Below are 17,244 nucleotides of genomic sequence, written 5' to 3'. Positions count from 1 at the left end.
CTGTGGACAGGTGTATTTTATACAGGTAACAAACTGAGATTAGGAGCACTCCCTTTAAGAGTGTATAAAAGTATAAAAGACACCTGGGAGCCAGAAATCTTTCTGATTGAGAGGGGGTCAAATACTTATTTCCCTCATTTAAATGCAAATCAATTTATTTTTAAAATGTGTTTTTCTGGATTTTTTGTTGTTATTCTGTCTCTCACTGTTCAAATAAACCTACCATTAAAATCGGATAATTTTTTTGTCAGTGGGCAAACGTACAAAATCAGCAGGGGATGAAATACTTTTTTCCCTCACTGTATGTCACCATGACCGAGATGAACTTGACCTCACCTCACGGAATGTAAGTGGCCGTTTTTGCAGGTTCTCTAGCCCCTGCGTTTTGATGGAATCGATACAGAAAACATTTTAGCTGTCTCTTTCAGCCGGCTTGACTACTTTACCTGTTTTTGCTGGCCTTGATCAAACGCTCTCCTCTAAATCGAGCTCTTAACAACTTTAGGTGCAGTGTGAACTCTGTTCTCTGTGAAAAGCAAAACATGCAGCAATCTGTTGCGCGTTGTGTGATCTGAAGTGAAGATGTTATTGTTTGTGTGGTGGCTTACATTTTAGTCAATTGGCTTGATTCCAAACTGAAAACTTCCCACATTCTCCCTGCCCTTGTCGATTTGCCTTCATCACTCTAGAAGGACCTGATAAATTTAAGCAATATTATTGAATCTCTATACACATCATTTCTTTCATCTGGTCTCCTCACATGTGCTAGGGCGAGTCACTGCACTGTATAAAGGGCAGCAGTAGGATGTTTCTTTGTTTGGGACCCAGCCATTCTTCATTACTTTGCCATTTAATCACTACGTCCAATTAGTGTTGACATCTGTAACCTCCCAACAGTCTCTGGGGTTTCAAGGGTAGTGTGAACACACTGCATTTCCACTCTGCACGTCTCACAACCATATTTTGAATAGCAGACAATAGGGCTGAAATAAGGGAAGCAGTTTAATGTCGCAACGTACTATAACCATTCTGAGCATAATTACTGTACTCTATATGGCCTCATGCAGCGTGAAAAAGCAGTGTGGGGGGGGGGGGGAACACAAAACAGTGTTTTAATTAGCACTAGCTTTGCGAAACAACAAAGGCTCCAAATAAATATTGTCTACGTCGAACTTTGTGTCTGTACAGCAGATACCTTGATTGGTTTAGTGATTAGGTTTGAAGTTGATTCAACAGAGTACGTAGGCCATGGAAGAACTGGGACATTTTCAGCTTCCAGGAATTATGTAGAAATCCTTGCACCATGGGGCAGTGCATGATCATGCTAAAACATGAGGTGATGGCGGCGGATGAATGGCACGACAATGAGCCTCAGGATCTCGTCATGGTATCTCTGTGCATTCAAATTGCCATCGCTAAATGCAATTGTGTACGTTGTCCGTAGCTTATACCTGCCCATTCCATAACCCCACCGCCACCATGGGGCACTCTGTTCACAACGTTGACATCAGCAAACCGTTCGCCCACACAACGCCATACACGTAGTTGTGAGGCCGGTTGGACATAATGCCAAATTCTCTTAAACGATGTTGGAGGCGGCTTATGGTAGAGAAATTAACATTCAATTATCTGGCAACAGCTGTGGTGGGCATTCCTGCAGTCAGCATGCCAATTGCACGCTCACTCAAAACTTGAGACATCTGTGGCATTGTGTCGTGTGAAAAAAATGCATATTTTAGAGTGTCCCTTTATTGTCCCCAGCACAAGATGCATATGTGTAATGATCGTGCTGTTTAATCAGCTTCTTGATATCTTGGCAAAGGATATCTTGCTGTTTAATCAACATCTTGATATCTTGGCAAAGGAGAAATGCTCACTAACAGGGATGTAAACCAATTTGTGCACACAATTTTAGAGAAATAAGCTTTTTTGTGTGTATGGAAATGTTCAGGTATTTTCAGCTCATGAAACATGGGACCAACACTTTACATGTTGCGTTTAAATATTTGTTGAGTGTAATAGCTTATATGGAGATTGTCTGACAAACAAATATCTGAGGTATAGTATATTAGAATTACTGCAATATCCATTATTATGCATTTGTAAAATACAGTGCCTTCAGAAAGTATTTACACTTTTTCCATATTTGGTTGTTACAGCCTGAAATGATATGGATTAAATGTTGTGTCACTGGCCTACACACAATACCCCATAATGTCAAAGTGGAATTATGTTTCTAGAAATGTTTACAAATTCTTTAAAAAGACAAAGCTGAAATGTCTTGAGTGGCAAGCCTAAATAAGTTAAGGAGATAAAAATGTGCTTAATGTCACATGATAAATTGGACTCACTCTGTGTGCAAGAATAGTGTTTAACATGATTTTTGAATAACTACCTCATCTATGTACCCCACACATACAATTATCTGTAAAGTCCCTCAGTCAACCACAAAGATCATGGAGGTTTTCCAAAAATTTTAAATTTGATTTGTTTAATTTCACCTTTATTTAACCAGGTAGGCCAGTTGAGAACAAGTTCTCATTAACAACTGCGACCTGGCCAAGATGAAGCAAAACAGTGCGACACAAACAACAACACAGAGTTACACTAGGAATAAACAAACGTAGAGTCAATAACAAAATAGAAAAAGTCTATATACAGTGTGGGCAAATGACGTGAGGATGTAAGGCAATAAATAGGCCATAGAGACGAAGGAAGTACAATTTAGCAAATTAACACTGGAGTGTAGATGTGCAGATGATGATGTGCAAGTAGAAATACTGGTGTGCAAAAAAGTAACAATATGGGGATGAGGTCGGTAGAATGGATGGGCTGTGTACAGCTGCAGTGATCGGTAAGCTGCTCAGATAGCGGATGCTTAAAGTTAGTGAGTAAGTCTCCAACTTCAGCGATTTTTGCAATTAGTTCCAGTCATTGGTAGCAGAGAACTGGAAGGAAAGGCGGCCAAAGGAGGTGCTGGCTTTGGAGATGACCAGTGAGATATACCTGCTGGAGCGTGTGCTACGCAAAGAAGGGCAGCTATTGGTAGATGGGTAAAAAAAGCTGACATTGAATATCCCTTTGAGCATGGTGAAGTTATTAATTACACTTTTGATGGTGTATCAATACACCCAGTCACTACAAGATAAAGGCGTCTTTCCTAACTCAGTTGCTGGAGAGGAAGGAAACCGCTCAGGGATTTCACCATGAAGCCAATGGTGACTAAAACAGTTACAGAGTGTAATGGCTGTGATAGGAGAAAACTGAGGATGGATCAACAACATTGTAGTTACTCCACAATACTAACCTAAAGGACAGAGTGAAAAGAAGGAAGCCTAAGTGTGAAAGAAGGAAGCCTGTGCAAATGTATTTTCATTAAGGCACTGAAGTAAAACTGTAAACCAATTTTTGGCAAAGAAATACATTTTATGTCCTGAATACGAAGTGTTATGTTTGGGCAAATCCAACACAAGACATCACTAAGTACCACTCTTCATATTTTCAAGCATGGTGGTGGCTGCCTCATGTTATGTGTATGCTTGTCATCGACAGGGACTAGGGAGTATTTTAGGATAAAAAGAGAAGGAGTAGAGCTAACCACAGGCAAAATCCTAGAGGAAAACCTGGTTCAGTCTGCTTTCCAACAGACACTGGGAGATACATATTCCTTTCAGCAGGACAAAAAGCTAAAGGTCAAATATACACTGGAGTTACACTACAGTTTTGACTTAAATCGGCTTTAATCTATGGCAAGACTTGAAAATGGCTGTCTGGCAATAATCAACAACCAACTTGACACAGTTTGAAGAATTTTTAAAAGAATAATGTGAAAATATTGTTCAATCCAGGTGTTCAAAGCTCTTAGAGACTTACCCAGATAGACTCACAGCTGTAATCGCTGTCAAAGGTGATACTAACATGTATTGACTCAGGGGTGTGAATAATTATGTAAATTTGATATTTCTGTATTTCATTTTCAATAAATTAACAAAAAATATCTAAAAACATGTTTTTACTTCGTCATTATGGGGTATTGTGTGGCGATGGGTGAGAAAAAAATACTATTTAATCCATTTTGAATTCAGGCTGTATCACAATAAAATGTGTAATAAGTCAAGGGGTATGAATACTTTCTGAAGGCACTGTATATGTGATAATTATTACTTTGACACCCTCAACGTGTAACCTACAATTCCCAACACAGGACTTTTAAAGCCAGGACTAGATCAAGCTTATATAGACAGTATAAGCGGTGTACTGTATACCCAGTATTGCCTGGTAAGACAATCCTCAGAGGGGTAAGATGTTAACACCACAACACCCTTCATAGCTCCCTTACACTTAACTTTTGACAGAATCAGGTCACAAAACAGCCAAAAGAAAAACTGGACACAAACTTAATTCAAACTTTGTGTTCCTGCCTGCTTTCCAGGAAAATCGAGGGTCTTCTTGACCTACCGGATACTCACAGGATATTAAAAAGGGTTTATGAAACAACAAAGAACTAGCAACTCCCCTGCTTTTCCCCTCGTTCCCCCAAAACCATGAGCCATCTGGGGACCCAAACACGTGGGTCCCAGGGTACTACCCTACCCACCCAGGGTAAACTGTTCCTCCATCTCTCTTCTGCAGACTTGGTCATATCAGAGACCATCTGAGACAATTGAGTAGACACTGAGGTGTAAAGTTACAGTACGCCTGGAGCGCACTCACTGGTAACTTTGGTGCAAACTTTTACAACTCAAACCTCTCTTGATCTTGCGCCTGTTGTGCAAGGTTCTGAGGAGTTTTAGATGTTATTTGAGGAAAATTCTTGCCTGAAACTTGAATGTTCGTGGTAGGCTTTAGCTCAGTGGGGAAACACATTGACACTCGCACACACAAACTGCGTGCTGATCAAATGCCTGCTGGTGTTAATGTGATTTGCTACTTGACAAGGCATGCAGCCCTGCCCTTGAAAGGTCTAAGGGTGCCACCTGCCAGCTGTGTTTATGTAGTTGGTCCTGACCCACAAACATCGAAACAACAGCTGTGGCCCACACAATTATCACCCTTCACTCTCTTCATTGGGGTTGGATACAGTTTTGCATGCATGTACAAGTTCTATGAATGTTGTCAATATTTGTGTCGACTATCAATAAGTGACCTTTTGTGGCCAATTAGCATTTTGTTTGTGCTAAGTCAATTGTGTTCGTGTCACGTTCATTCAGTTTGCAACGCGATCATTTAAGTTAATTTTGTTTCTATCCTATTTTTTCATTGTTGTTTTGGGGTATTGCGCCGCAGGGCCACCGTAGCAATGACAGGTGTTGCCTCAGTAAATGAATACTCATTCATAACCATACGATACCAACCTGGAAAGCTACTACAACCACTACTTTATGTGGTCTTTACACTGTTCAACTTGATGGATTATTTCAACATTGCTCAGTCCCGTGTTTCATTTATTTAGTGGCCTTCCCTTTTTTGCTCATTATTATTTCACAATGGTCATCTCTTTCCAAACATTGGGAGATGTATGGTATTATATACAGTAGACAGCTTGGGGTTGCATGAGTTGTGAGGTGGTGGTTTGTTACTACGCCGATAAATAACAATATTCATCCGGACCTTTGCTAACTAGGAAAATGACTGGACCTTCTCAAATAGTACTTAAGTAACCCTGCTAGAGGCTATATAAGGCACCACCCCCACATGCCTGACATTAATCTTGCACCTTTTACCGAGACGAAAGCTTTGTTAGTGTGAGCTGTGAATGTTTTCGAAAGCACATAGCTTAAGGGTTATCATTGTTATCAGCAGCCCAACAGTGGGCTGGTGAGACCTTAATGAGTGGCAGGTAGCCTAGTGGTTAAGAGCGTTGGGCCAGTAACAGAAAGGTTGCTGGTTTGAATCCCCAAGCCAACTAAGGGAAAAATCTGCCAATGTGCCCTTGAGCAAGACACGTAACCCTAATATCTCCTGTAAGTTGCTGTGGTCTAAGAGCGTCTGCTAAATTACTACAATGTCAATGTAAATATGGTGTCTTGAGCTGGGAATCCATTCATGTCCTTCTGATTTACTAAATGACACACAAGTAATGATGTTGTATGTATGTGCATGCACTGCAAGATTTATATTCTCGTTCTGTCTTGTACAGAGGCAAGATAAAAATGGAAGTGTATGCTACTGTTCATTGTTTAACAACAAATTATTCATGTCAATGATTGATCTTTTTAGACTGTGTCCTTGGTGGATTTCTACAACCAAAATGGATTGTTTTTCAGTATTCTACTCTGTAAGAAAAGTTAGCTCCATTACCTTAACGCTAGCTCCAGAAGCCTACATGATAGGCTAATACAATTCTTAAGGGCTTCAATGTCAAACATTATAGATTTCCATTTAGCAGACAAGGGCAGATAGTGTATAGCTCTTTGACTTGACGAAGGAGCCAAGCCTAATTTTTCTCTCAAAGGACACCATTTTAAAAGCCTTCTGTATTTTCCTGTTTCCCTTTTGGGTATAATGGTCGGTACACTTTTCCCCACGCTCACTCAAGGGCGTGGGCAGCAGGTAGCCTAGCGGTTAAGAGTGTTAGGCCAGTCGACTAGGTGAAAAATGTGTTGATGTGCCCTTGAACAAGTCGCTTAAACCCTAGTTGCTCCGGTACATTGCTCTGGACAAGAGCAACTACTAAAAATGAAAGGTTGATAATGGCCAGCCAAATGCATCTGATATGCAAGCCATACTGTAGTTCTATGCAATTATGTGAAAAACGCTTCCCACTGATTGCCAGTGTATTTGCAGGAAACACATTTCATAAACTCGTATTGTTTTTTGGTTTCATTTGACTTTTGGCCCTCTTTCAGTACTGTGTGCGAGGGTGTATGTTTTATCTGGTTGAAGCTTTTCCTAGTTTCATATAGGGAAGGATTAGAAAACACAGCCCAATAAGGCACAGTAACAGCATAATGTTCTTACCTTCACATAACTTATTATTATATTTTCTTTTTCACTTTCAAGCCTTAGCCCCCCAGCTAAAGTATCCCGGCATCCCGGGTCCCATTTACTGTAAATCAAGAAAACCACTGTCCAAATGCATGAATTGTGTTTAAAGAGAACGTCACCCAATGTGTTTATGTGCATTCACCTCACCTTGATATGGTCTCTCTTATGAAATCCTGCAACACTGTATCGCCTTGTCTGAGGGTCGATTCTTGTATTGAAAATGCGGGTAGTCAATTCCCTCATACCTTTGGGTTGAGAGATTGTCAGCACGGGTGAAATATTTTCCCCTGTGGCGAAAAATGCACTCCCAAAATTGAATAGCCGGGCCGTGTGAATGCTGGCTGGTAATAAGTCGATAATGAAAACAAGGCTTACCCGCCTCCAACACATCTCAATGCTGAGGTTTATGCGCTAACAACACTCTTCTCTGGATGTTTCTTTTTCTGAAAAGACTGGCTTTTGAAGAGTTGCATAAGAGTACTCATATAAATGTCTCTTAAGTTTACTGAATGGGGCCAGACGTCTACAGCTTGGTAGCTTTAAAAAGGCCTTGGATGAGAAATTGGTCGGAGCTTGGCTTGCATTTTCCTTTATTCTTGGATTTGGACAACATTGAATGGGCCATTTTACTTTTTTACTCCAAAGCACTGAATGAAATCAGAGCCTTTTATGTATAGTTTCTCCCCATATACAGTGGAACTCTGAATCAACTGTATCGTGCCAATGAAAGGCTACGGCGGTCCTTTTCACATCAGTAGAAAGGATTGCTTTTATCACATCTTGCAGCATAGGGTTGGCCATGTCAGAGGTTTTCTAGAGGCAAACTGGGAATACCTTGTTGGCCTGGAGAAAAGACCCTCTGTTCAAATCAACTAGCCTTTTGAAAACATGTTTTAATTGAGAAACCTTTAAAGCTACAGTCCTTAGTTGCCACATCCATTTTTGGACATATAAATGAATGATAGATACCCATTGATTCTTGAAGAATATAACTTAGAAATGCCTCATGATATATGCCCCAAAATATAAGCTTGTTTTACTCCAGTGTTTGTAAACAATGTAAATGTAAACACACCTCAAAACATTAAGATTTCTAATGAATTATGGAATGATATTTCCTTTTCTTTGCAGGAGTGCCCTAGCGGAGTGGTCAATGAAGACACCTTCAAAGTCATCTACTCCCAGTTCTTCCCACAGGGAGGTATGTTGACACATCTGGTGAGAATTGTTCTGCTTGACAAATGGCTCCCACCATCAATACTGCTTTAGGGCTGAAATCATTAACCCTGGGTTGTGTTCAATATGCACAAAATGGGAGAAAAAGGCGTTGAAACAGAGAATGTACTACTTGAACTTCTCCACAAACTTTGGTTGTTTTCCGTTTCAAAACACTTTCTGTTTTTTACCTATTGAACACGACCCTGGTTGGGGAAGCTTCTAGATCAGCTGTTACTTTTTAACTCTTTTACTGCATTCTGTAATCAACTTGATTAATTATCTCGAGCAATGTCTCCATTTTAGGCATAGGAGGCAGACAAAAAAGGTTATAAAAAAAAAAGGTAATGAGAAGGAATAGAAGAATATCGCATTACAAAATGGAAATCAAATAAAATCTCATTTTATTTGTCACTAAGTGTAGAACTTAGTGAAATGCTTACTTACAAGCCAACAATGCAGTTAAGAAAAATAAATGCTTAGTAAAAAATAGATAAATAACAAATAATTAAAGAGCAGCAGTAAAATAACAGTAGCAAGGCTACATACAGGGGGTACCGGTACAGAGCCAATGAGCGGGGGCATTGGTTAGTCGAGGTAATTGAGGTAATATGTACATGTAGGTAGAGTAAAAGTGACTATGCAAAGATAATAAACAGAGAGTAGCAGCAGCGTAAAAGAGGGGGGGACAATGTAAATTAGTCTGGGTAGCCATTTGATTAGCTATTCAGGAGTCTTATGGCTTGGGGGGGTAGAAGCTGGAAGCCTTTTGGACCTAGACTTGGTGATCCGGTACCGCTTGCTGTGCGGTAGCAGAGGGGAACAGTCTATGACTAGGGTTGGCTGGAGTCTTTGACAATTTTTAGGGCCTTCCTCTGACACGGGAAGCTTGGCCCCAGTGATGTACTAGGCCGTATGCACTACCCTCAGTAGAGGCTTGCGGTCGGAGGACGAGCAGTTGCCATACCAGGCAGTGATGCAACCATGCTCTTGATGGTGCAGCTGTAGAACTTTTTGAGGATCTGAGGACCCATGCCAAATCTTTTCAGTCTCCTGAGGGGGAATAGGCGTGTGTTTGAACCATGATATTTTGATGGTGATGTGGACACCAAGGAACTTGAAGCTCTCAATCTGCTCCACTACAGCCCTGTCGATGAGAATGGGGGTGTGCTCGGTCATCCTTTTCCTGTAGTCCACAATCATCTCTTGTTTTGATCACATTGAAGGAGAGGTTGTTGTCCTGGCACCACACGGTCAGGTCTCTGCCCTCGTCCCTATAGGCTGTCTCATCGTTGTTGCTGATCAGCCCTACCACAGTTGTCTCGTCTGCAAACTTAATGATGGTGTTGGAGTCGTGCCTGGCCCTGCAGTCATGAGTGAACATGGAGTACAGGAGGGGACTGAGCACGCACCCCTGGGGGTCCCCCGTGTTGAGGATCAGCGTGGCAGATATGTTGTTACCTACCCTTACCACCTGGGGGTGGCATGTCAGAAAGTCCAGGATCCAGTTGCAGAGGGAGGTGTTTAGTCCCAGGGTCCTTACATTAGTGATGAGCTTTGAGGGCACTATGGTGTTGAACGCTGAGCTGTAGTCAATGAATAGCATCCTCACATAAGTGATCCTTTTGTCCAGGTGGGAAAGGGAAGTGTGGAGTGCAATAGCGATTGCATCATCTGTGGATCTGTTGGGGCGGTATGCAAATTGGAGTGGGTCTGGGGTTTCTGGGATAATGGTGTTGATGTGAGCCATGACCAGCTTTTCAAAGCACTTCATAGCTACAGACGTGAGTGCTATGGGTCTGTTACCATTTAGGCAGGTTACCTTGATGTTCTTGTGCACAGGGACTATGGTTGTCTGCTTGAAACATGTTGGTATTACAGACTCAGTCAGGGACAGGTTGAAAATACACTTGCCAGTTGGTCAGCACATGCTCGGAGTACACGTCCTGGTAATCCGTCTGGCCCTGATAGGTCTTACTCACATTGGCTACGGAGAGCGTGATCACACAGTTGTGTGGAACAGTTGATGCTCTCATGCCTGCTTCAGTGTTGTTTGCCTCGAAGCGACCATAGAAGTAATTTAACTTGTCTGGTAGGCTGGTGTCACTGGGCAGCTCACGGCTATGCTTCCCTTTGTAATCTGTAATAGTTTGCAGGCCCTGCCACATCCGACGAGCGTCGGAGCCAGTGTAATACGATTCAATCTTAGTCCTGTATTGACGCTTTGCCTGTTTGATGGTTGGTCGGAGGGCATTGCGGGATTTCTTATAAGCATCTGGATTAGTCTTGGTCCTACCCTTTAGCTCAGTGCGGATATTGCCTGTAATCCATGGCTTTTGGTTGGGGTATGTACGTACAGTCACGTACAGGAATCAGGACGATATAGGGTCAGATTTGCCAAATGGAGGTCGAGGGAGAGCTTTGTACGTGTCTCTGTGTTTGGAGTACAGGTGTTCTAGAGTTTTTTTCCTCTGGTTGCACATTTAATTTGCTGGTAGTAATTAGTTTAAACAGATTTAAGTTTCCCTGCATTAAAGTCCCCTGCCACTAGGAGGGCTGCCTCTGGATGGGCATTTTCCTGTTTGCTTATGGCCTTATACAGCTCATTGAGTGTGGACTTAGTGCCAGCTTCGGTTTGTGGTGGTAAATAGACAGCTATCGAAAATATAGATAAAATCTCTCTTGGTATTAGTGTTGTCTACAGCTTATCATGAGATACTCTACCTCAGGCCAGAAAATCCTCAAGACTTCCTTACTATTAGATTTCATGCACCAGCTGTTGTTTACAAATATACACAGACCGCCACACCTTGTCTTACCGGAGGCGGCTGTTCTACCTTGCCGATGCAGCGTAAACCCCGCCAGCTGTACGTTATTCATGTTGTCGTTCATCCACGACTCGGTGAAACATAAGATATTAGTTATTAATGTCTCGTTGTTAGGATATTCGTGATCGTGGCTCATCTATTTTGTTATCCAATGATTGTATGTTGGCTAATAGGACTGATGGTAGAGGCAGATTACTCACTCGCAGTCGGATCCTTATAAGGCACCCCGACCTACGTCCCTGATATCTCCGTCTCTTTCTCACGCGAATCACAGGGATTTGGGCCTTGTCTGGTGTCTGAAGTAAATCGTTCGCATCCGATTCGTTAAAGAAAAAATATTTTTCCAGTGAGTAATCGCTGTCCTGATATCTAGAAGCTCTTTCGATTATAAGAGATGTTGGCAGAAACATTATATACAAAATAAGTTGCAAATAACGCAAAAAAAAAAAACAATTGCACAATTGGTGAGGAAACCGTAAAATGGCAGCCATCTCCGCCGGCGCCATTATATCTGAAGAAAGTTTCATGTTTTTCTTTCGTTTTTGCTGTTTTATCCGGGTCGTTCTTAAATTACGGTGGCGTTTGGGCAAGACATTGTGGAAAATTCACTTAATTTTTCTAGATTTTTTTATTTATTTAAAAATAAAATTGGGTCCTTCTTCCCATTCTAAATCAACTAATATGGTAGCTTAATGACTTTAAATTATGTTTATCATTATCATAACATTGTACCACCAGTAGGAGTAGTAACACCAATGATGGTAACGCCAATGAGACATTTTTGGTAAATGAGGAATTTCTGAAATGGAGGCCACAAATTCTCAAATCTAAGGTCATCAAACCTTTAAAAATAATTTACTAAAGAGATATGATTCATAATTTTGCTCACAATGTTATTTCCCTTGATTTAAGTTGAGTAACACCAAGTAACACTGGATTTAGACACCAAATTATCAATAATAATAGATAGATATCGCTAAATCCCCAAAACACGTCACCAGTGGGACAAGCCAATTTGCTAGCCCCAGTAGTTTCTACAATGCATACAAATATATATTTTGCAGTATAAAGGACTTGCATCTGTTTTCTTATTAAATAACAGTTAAATAAATGACAACATGCATTTTCCATTGTAAGTGTTTTTTCATTGTGTCAAAGTCAAGGGACAGCATTTACCAATGCAATTCAAGAATGACCCATCCCTTACTGACTAGGAATAGGGGGGGGGGAAATGCTTAGTCCATTTTATAATTAGGTTTTCCTTTGGCCGGACCAAATGTGCTTTTGCTTTTGATTATCCAGTGGAATTGGGTCATTGGAATTGGTCTACCTGGAAAAAGAGGGGTTTGGGTTCTTGGAAATAAGCGCCTGGACTTTCTATGGCATATCGATATTCAGTTCATTTAGAGTTCACACTGCCCTGAGGTAATATTTTTCTACTCTGAAGTTCTCCCCCAGATTCTAATTCACACATTATGTTTTTAAAAAGCCCCCTCTATGACACTGTATCAAATAAGACAAATGAAGAACAACACTGGCGAATGTGTCCCGCAAAAATCACTTTTATATGATGTCTCCATAACCACATAAATAAATGGCTCTGGTTGCGCTTCATTACAGCAAGAGAGACCAAACTCTGTGTGAACTCTGAGGATATGGGTAGATCTGTCGACCGCTGTAAAACACATATCTTCATTTATTTTACAATAAAATAGTACAAGAGCCTATAGTACGTTAGAAACCTAATCAAAATAGCGTTTCTATACAACCTGTATGTACATAACAGTAGTGTGTGGCAGCCAAACTCACACAAAGAGAAATTCTCCTCAACAGTATCTCTTTGCTGTATTCTTTGACAGTCTCTCTGGTCATGGTTTTTAAAAGTTAGCAAATCTCATGTAGTCTAGAATCAAACTTTAATGTGGCCGGGGATGTGGAAGCTGTAGGCACGGAGAGCATTAGGCCCACTCATTTAGCCACAGATCTCCCGGTCCGCTGGGTAGGTAGAGTTTGTCTCTTCAGACAAACTAAAATGGTTCAAAATGGGAACACTTTGTGGACCCGGTGCGCAGGGCTTCTGAATCAAGTGCACCTACCGGCAATAGTGCAACACAAACAAATAAAAAAAGGAGCGCAAGCCTTTATGGTTGGCTTTTCTACAGACATTTTTGGTGATCGACTAGGAATGCCTTGAAGATTGACCAGTGGATCGCGATCGACTCGTTGGTGACCACTGATGTCCTAGATGTTAGAGTATGTCTCTTATTATAAACCGGGTGGTTCGAGCACTGAATGCTGATTGGCTGACAGCCGTGGTATATCAGACCACGGGTATGACGGAACATTTATTTTTACTGCTCTACTTACACTGGTCCCCGTTTTATAATAGCAATAAGGCACCTCAGGGGTTTGTGGTATACGGCCAATATACCACGGCTAACGGATGTGTCCGGGCACTCCACGTTGCGTCGTGCTTAAGAACAGCCCTTAGCCGTGGTGTAATGGCCATACTCCAGACCCCCTCTGGCCTTAATGCTTAATTGACCAATGTAAAAGGATGGATTTCCTGTTAAGAAGCAATGTAACATTGTGATGTCGTTGTATAGCTTGTTTTTTTTTGTGCTCCCTTTGTTTCTATGACACTAGCTGGAGCCCTTTTTGATAGTGTCCCTTGTGTTTGGTGGACTAACATCTGTATCATACAGCTCAACAAAAGAAACTCAAGACTGACACTTCCATCTTTACAACAAGCGGACAAGTAGTCGCACACACACGCACATACACGCGCACACACACGCGCTTCTGTTTATGCTGTCTGAAGATATTTGAGGATTACCTCTGTTCCAACCGCAACATGTGTGAAGACAAGTCTTTGTTATTCTTGCAGTGAGAATGAAAGGGAGCGATAACACATCTCACTTAAAGGCCTGCAACTGTGAAAGCAAGAAAGAAAAATGAACTCTACTCTGTTTTCTCTGTACTTGGGATGGATTTTATGTTGAACAGCGGAGCAAAAACATTTGAACATGTCTAGTTGGAACCACTGTGGGCCTGTATCGTCTGTCTAAATTGAGGCTGTGACTGATCACCACTATGTTTGACTGAGGCTGTGTGTCTCTCATTTCAGACGCGTCGATGTATGCACATTTTCTGTTCAACGCGTTTGACACGGATAAAGATGGATCTGTGAGTTTTGAGGTAAGCTTGTGTATCCTTCTTCAGATCCTATTCCTTTGACTGACATCCAGTGACGGACTGGGAATTAAATTAGGCTCATTTGAGCCATTGCCGGCTGCACCACAGCGGCCCCAGCATCACCCCCCCCCCCCCCCCCCCCCCCCCAGTTTTTAACTCACAAAATATATTTTTTTCATTAGATTAACAAAACAATTGGATGTTCTGAGTCCATGTTAATACAAAAATCACATCAAAAACAATATTTTAGGGTGATTCTTGAGTGTCATTTTAATTGTGCACCTAGCGAGAGAGGACTGTGTTTGTCTAGATAAACCTGCATGCATGCACACACACACAAAGACTGATGTTGCAATATTTTTTATGGCATATGAGAAACTTGTGCAAATTAATTAATTGTAATACGTTCAATAGGCTTACAGTAGCTAATTATTTTCTAGCCTAACTAGGCTGCACACTAGCCTACATGCAAATGCCTGTCTGATATATGCCCCCCCCCCCACCCTAAGGATTCATTAGGCCTATAATTATTAGGCAACACATGCAGCCAAAACTTCAAGGAACTCAGTATACATCTATCAGTGTGTGTGTGTCTCTGTTTTCTACCTCGACTGCATTGTCCTACGTTCCTTTGGCTGCAGTTTAACTGTGTGTGTGCCTTGAGTCATGTTCTTTGTTTGTCATCATCCTTATTAACTCATCTAACGGCCTCTCCCTCACAATCCTTCCTCTTTTGCTTCTTTAGTTCTGCTATTTTACAAAACATGGGCCTTATCTGTCAATTTGGTATCCCAGATTTTGCTGCAACGGACTCAAAACCGTTTTTTTCTCTCTCTCCCCGCACAACCTTTTCATTTTTTACTGGTAATTTCATTTGTTACCTTTCGGTAGGAACGGGCTGGCAAACTGATGGCGCGTTTGACTTTTTGAACTTAACCAGACCGGCCCATCTTGGTAGGGGGGCCATTTCTCACTGCATCTGCCCAATAGAGAAAGCTGATAGATTATGTCAACAGAGAAAAAAGAAAAGGCTACTACAAAAATATATTAACAGACTCATCAGCCGCTGGCTGTGCCGCTCTCTTTTCACTGTCCAAAAAAATGGTTCAGCCCATCTGGCATCTGCCAGATTTGCCAGATGACCAATCCGCCCCTGATGACATCCCTGACATCACTCTCTGAAGTATAATGACCTAGATACATTTCCATTTAGAGATTTGGTTCTATAGTGTTACTCTTGTTGGAACACTCAGTCTTGACCAGTGTCGGTCAATCATGGTACTGGAGACACACAGGGTGTACAGGCTTTTAATTTCAATCTAGTCTTGACACCCATTTAACTTAAAGGCTTTGTTGATGACTTGAGTAGGGTGGGCTAATGCTGAGCTACAACAATAGCCTGCACACCCTGCTAGTCTTCAGGACCCGAATTTACAGGATACAAGATATACAGTGCCTTCAGAAAGTATTCACACCCCTTGACTTTTTCCACATTTTGTGTTGCAAAGTGGGATTAAAATGTATTTAATTGTTATTTGTTTTGTCAACAATGTACACAAAATACAAATGTCAAAGTTGAAGAAGAATTTTAACATTTGTAAAAAAATAAAAATCAATGAAAAATAAAAACAGTAGCTAATAAGTATTCAACCCGCTGAGTTAATACATGTTACAATCACCTTTGGCAGCGATTACATCTGTTAGTCTTTCTGGGTAAACCACTTAAGAGCTTTCCACACATGGATTGTGCATCATTTGCCCATTTATTATTTTCAAAATTCTTCAAGCTCTGTCAATTTGTTTGTTGATCATTGCCAGACAACCATTTTCAGGTCTTGTCATAGATTTTCAAGCAGACTTAAGTCAAAACTGTAACTCTGCCAATCAGGAACATTCACTGTCTTCTTGGTAAACAACTCCAGTGTAGAGTTGCCACATTTTTTGCAGTATTACTTTAGTGCCTTGTTGCAAACAGGATGCATGTTTTGGAATATATGTATTCTGTACAGGCTTCCTTCTTTTCACTCTGTCCTTTAGGTTAGCATTGTGAAGCAACTACAATGTTGTTGATCCATCCTCAGTTTTCTCCTATCACAGCCATTAAACTTTATAACTGTTTTAAAGTCACCATTGGCCTCATGGTGAAATCCCTGAGCGGTTTCCTTCCTCTCCGACAACTGAGAATGCCTTTATCTTTGTAGTGACTGTGTGTATTGATACACCATCCTCAAAGGGATATTCAATGTCTACTTTTTTTTTTTTACCCATCACCCACCAGCTGCCCTTCTTTTTTGAATTTAACTAGGCAAATCAGTTAATTAAAAAAAATCTTATTTACAATGACGGCCCTCCCCGGGCCAATTCTGCGCCGCCGTATGGGACTCCCAATCATGGCCAGATGTGATGCAGCCTGGATTCGAACTTAGGTACTGACACCCCTTATGCTGAGATGCTGTGTCTTAGACCACTGTACCACTCAGGAGCCTTCTTTGCAATGCATTGGAAAACCTCCCTGATCTTTGTGGTTGAAAATGTTTGAAATTCACTGCTCCACTGAGGGACCTTACAGATAATTGTGTGTGTGTGGGGTATAGAGATGAGGTAGTCTTTAAAAAAAATTATGTTTGCAACTTATGTGACTTAAAAAAATATATACTCCTCAACTTATGTAGGCTTGCTATAACAAAAGGGTTGAATACCTATTGACTCGAGACGTTTCAGCTCTTTAAATGTTTTATTAATTTATAAAAACAAACAAAAACACATTGTGGAGTATTGTGTAGCCAGGCCAGTGACACAACATGTAAATGTAATTCATCTTCAATTCAGGCTGTAACACAACAACATTTGGAAAAGTCAAGGGGTGTAAATACTTTCTGAAGGCACTGTCTAAGTATATATATATTTATTATCTTTATATAGTGTATCTCAATGGGACATTCCAGGTTAAATAATCTATTTTACAATACATATTTTAATATAGAATGTACAATTGTGGAGATTTCTTACATCCGTCTCC

The 17,244-nt window shown here is 41.0% G+C and overlaps 1 protein-coding gene across 3 annotated transcripts in view; it reads left to right on the top strand.

Moving 5' to 3' along the window:
• LOC139378987 (Kv channel-interacting protein 4-like) overlaps positions 1-17,244 on the top strand; it is a 244,297-nt gene that overhangs the window by 223,745 nt on the left and 3,308 nt on the right. For all 3 annotated transcript variants that reach the window (XM_071121661.1, XM_071121662.1, XM_071121660.1), the window contains exons 3-4: positions 8,119-8,188; positions 14,158-14,228. In XM_071121661.1, coding sequence (XP_070977762.1) covers positions 8,119-8,188; positions 14,158-14,228 — 141 coding nt within the window. The remainder of the gene's footprint in view (positions 1-8,118; positions 8,189-14,157; positions 14,229-17,244) is intronic.

The sequence above is a fragment of the Oncorhynchus clarkii genome, chromosome 21, assembly GCF_045791955.1.
Source record: "Oncorhynchus clarkii lewisi isolate Uvic-CL-2024 chromosome 21, UVic_Ocla_1.0, whole genome shotgun sequence".
Classification (NCBI taxonomy): Eukaryota; Metazoa; Chordata; class Actinopteri; order Salmoniformes; family Salmonidae; genus Oncorhynchus; species Oncorhynchus clarkii.
This window is presented reverse-complemented; position numbering and strand designations above follow the sequence as displayed.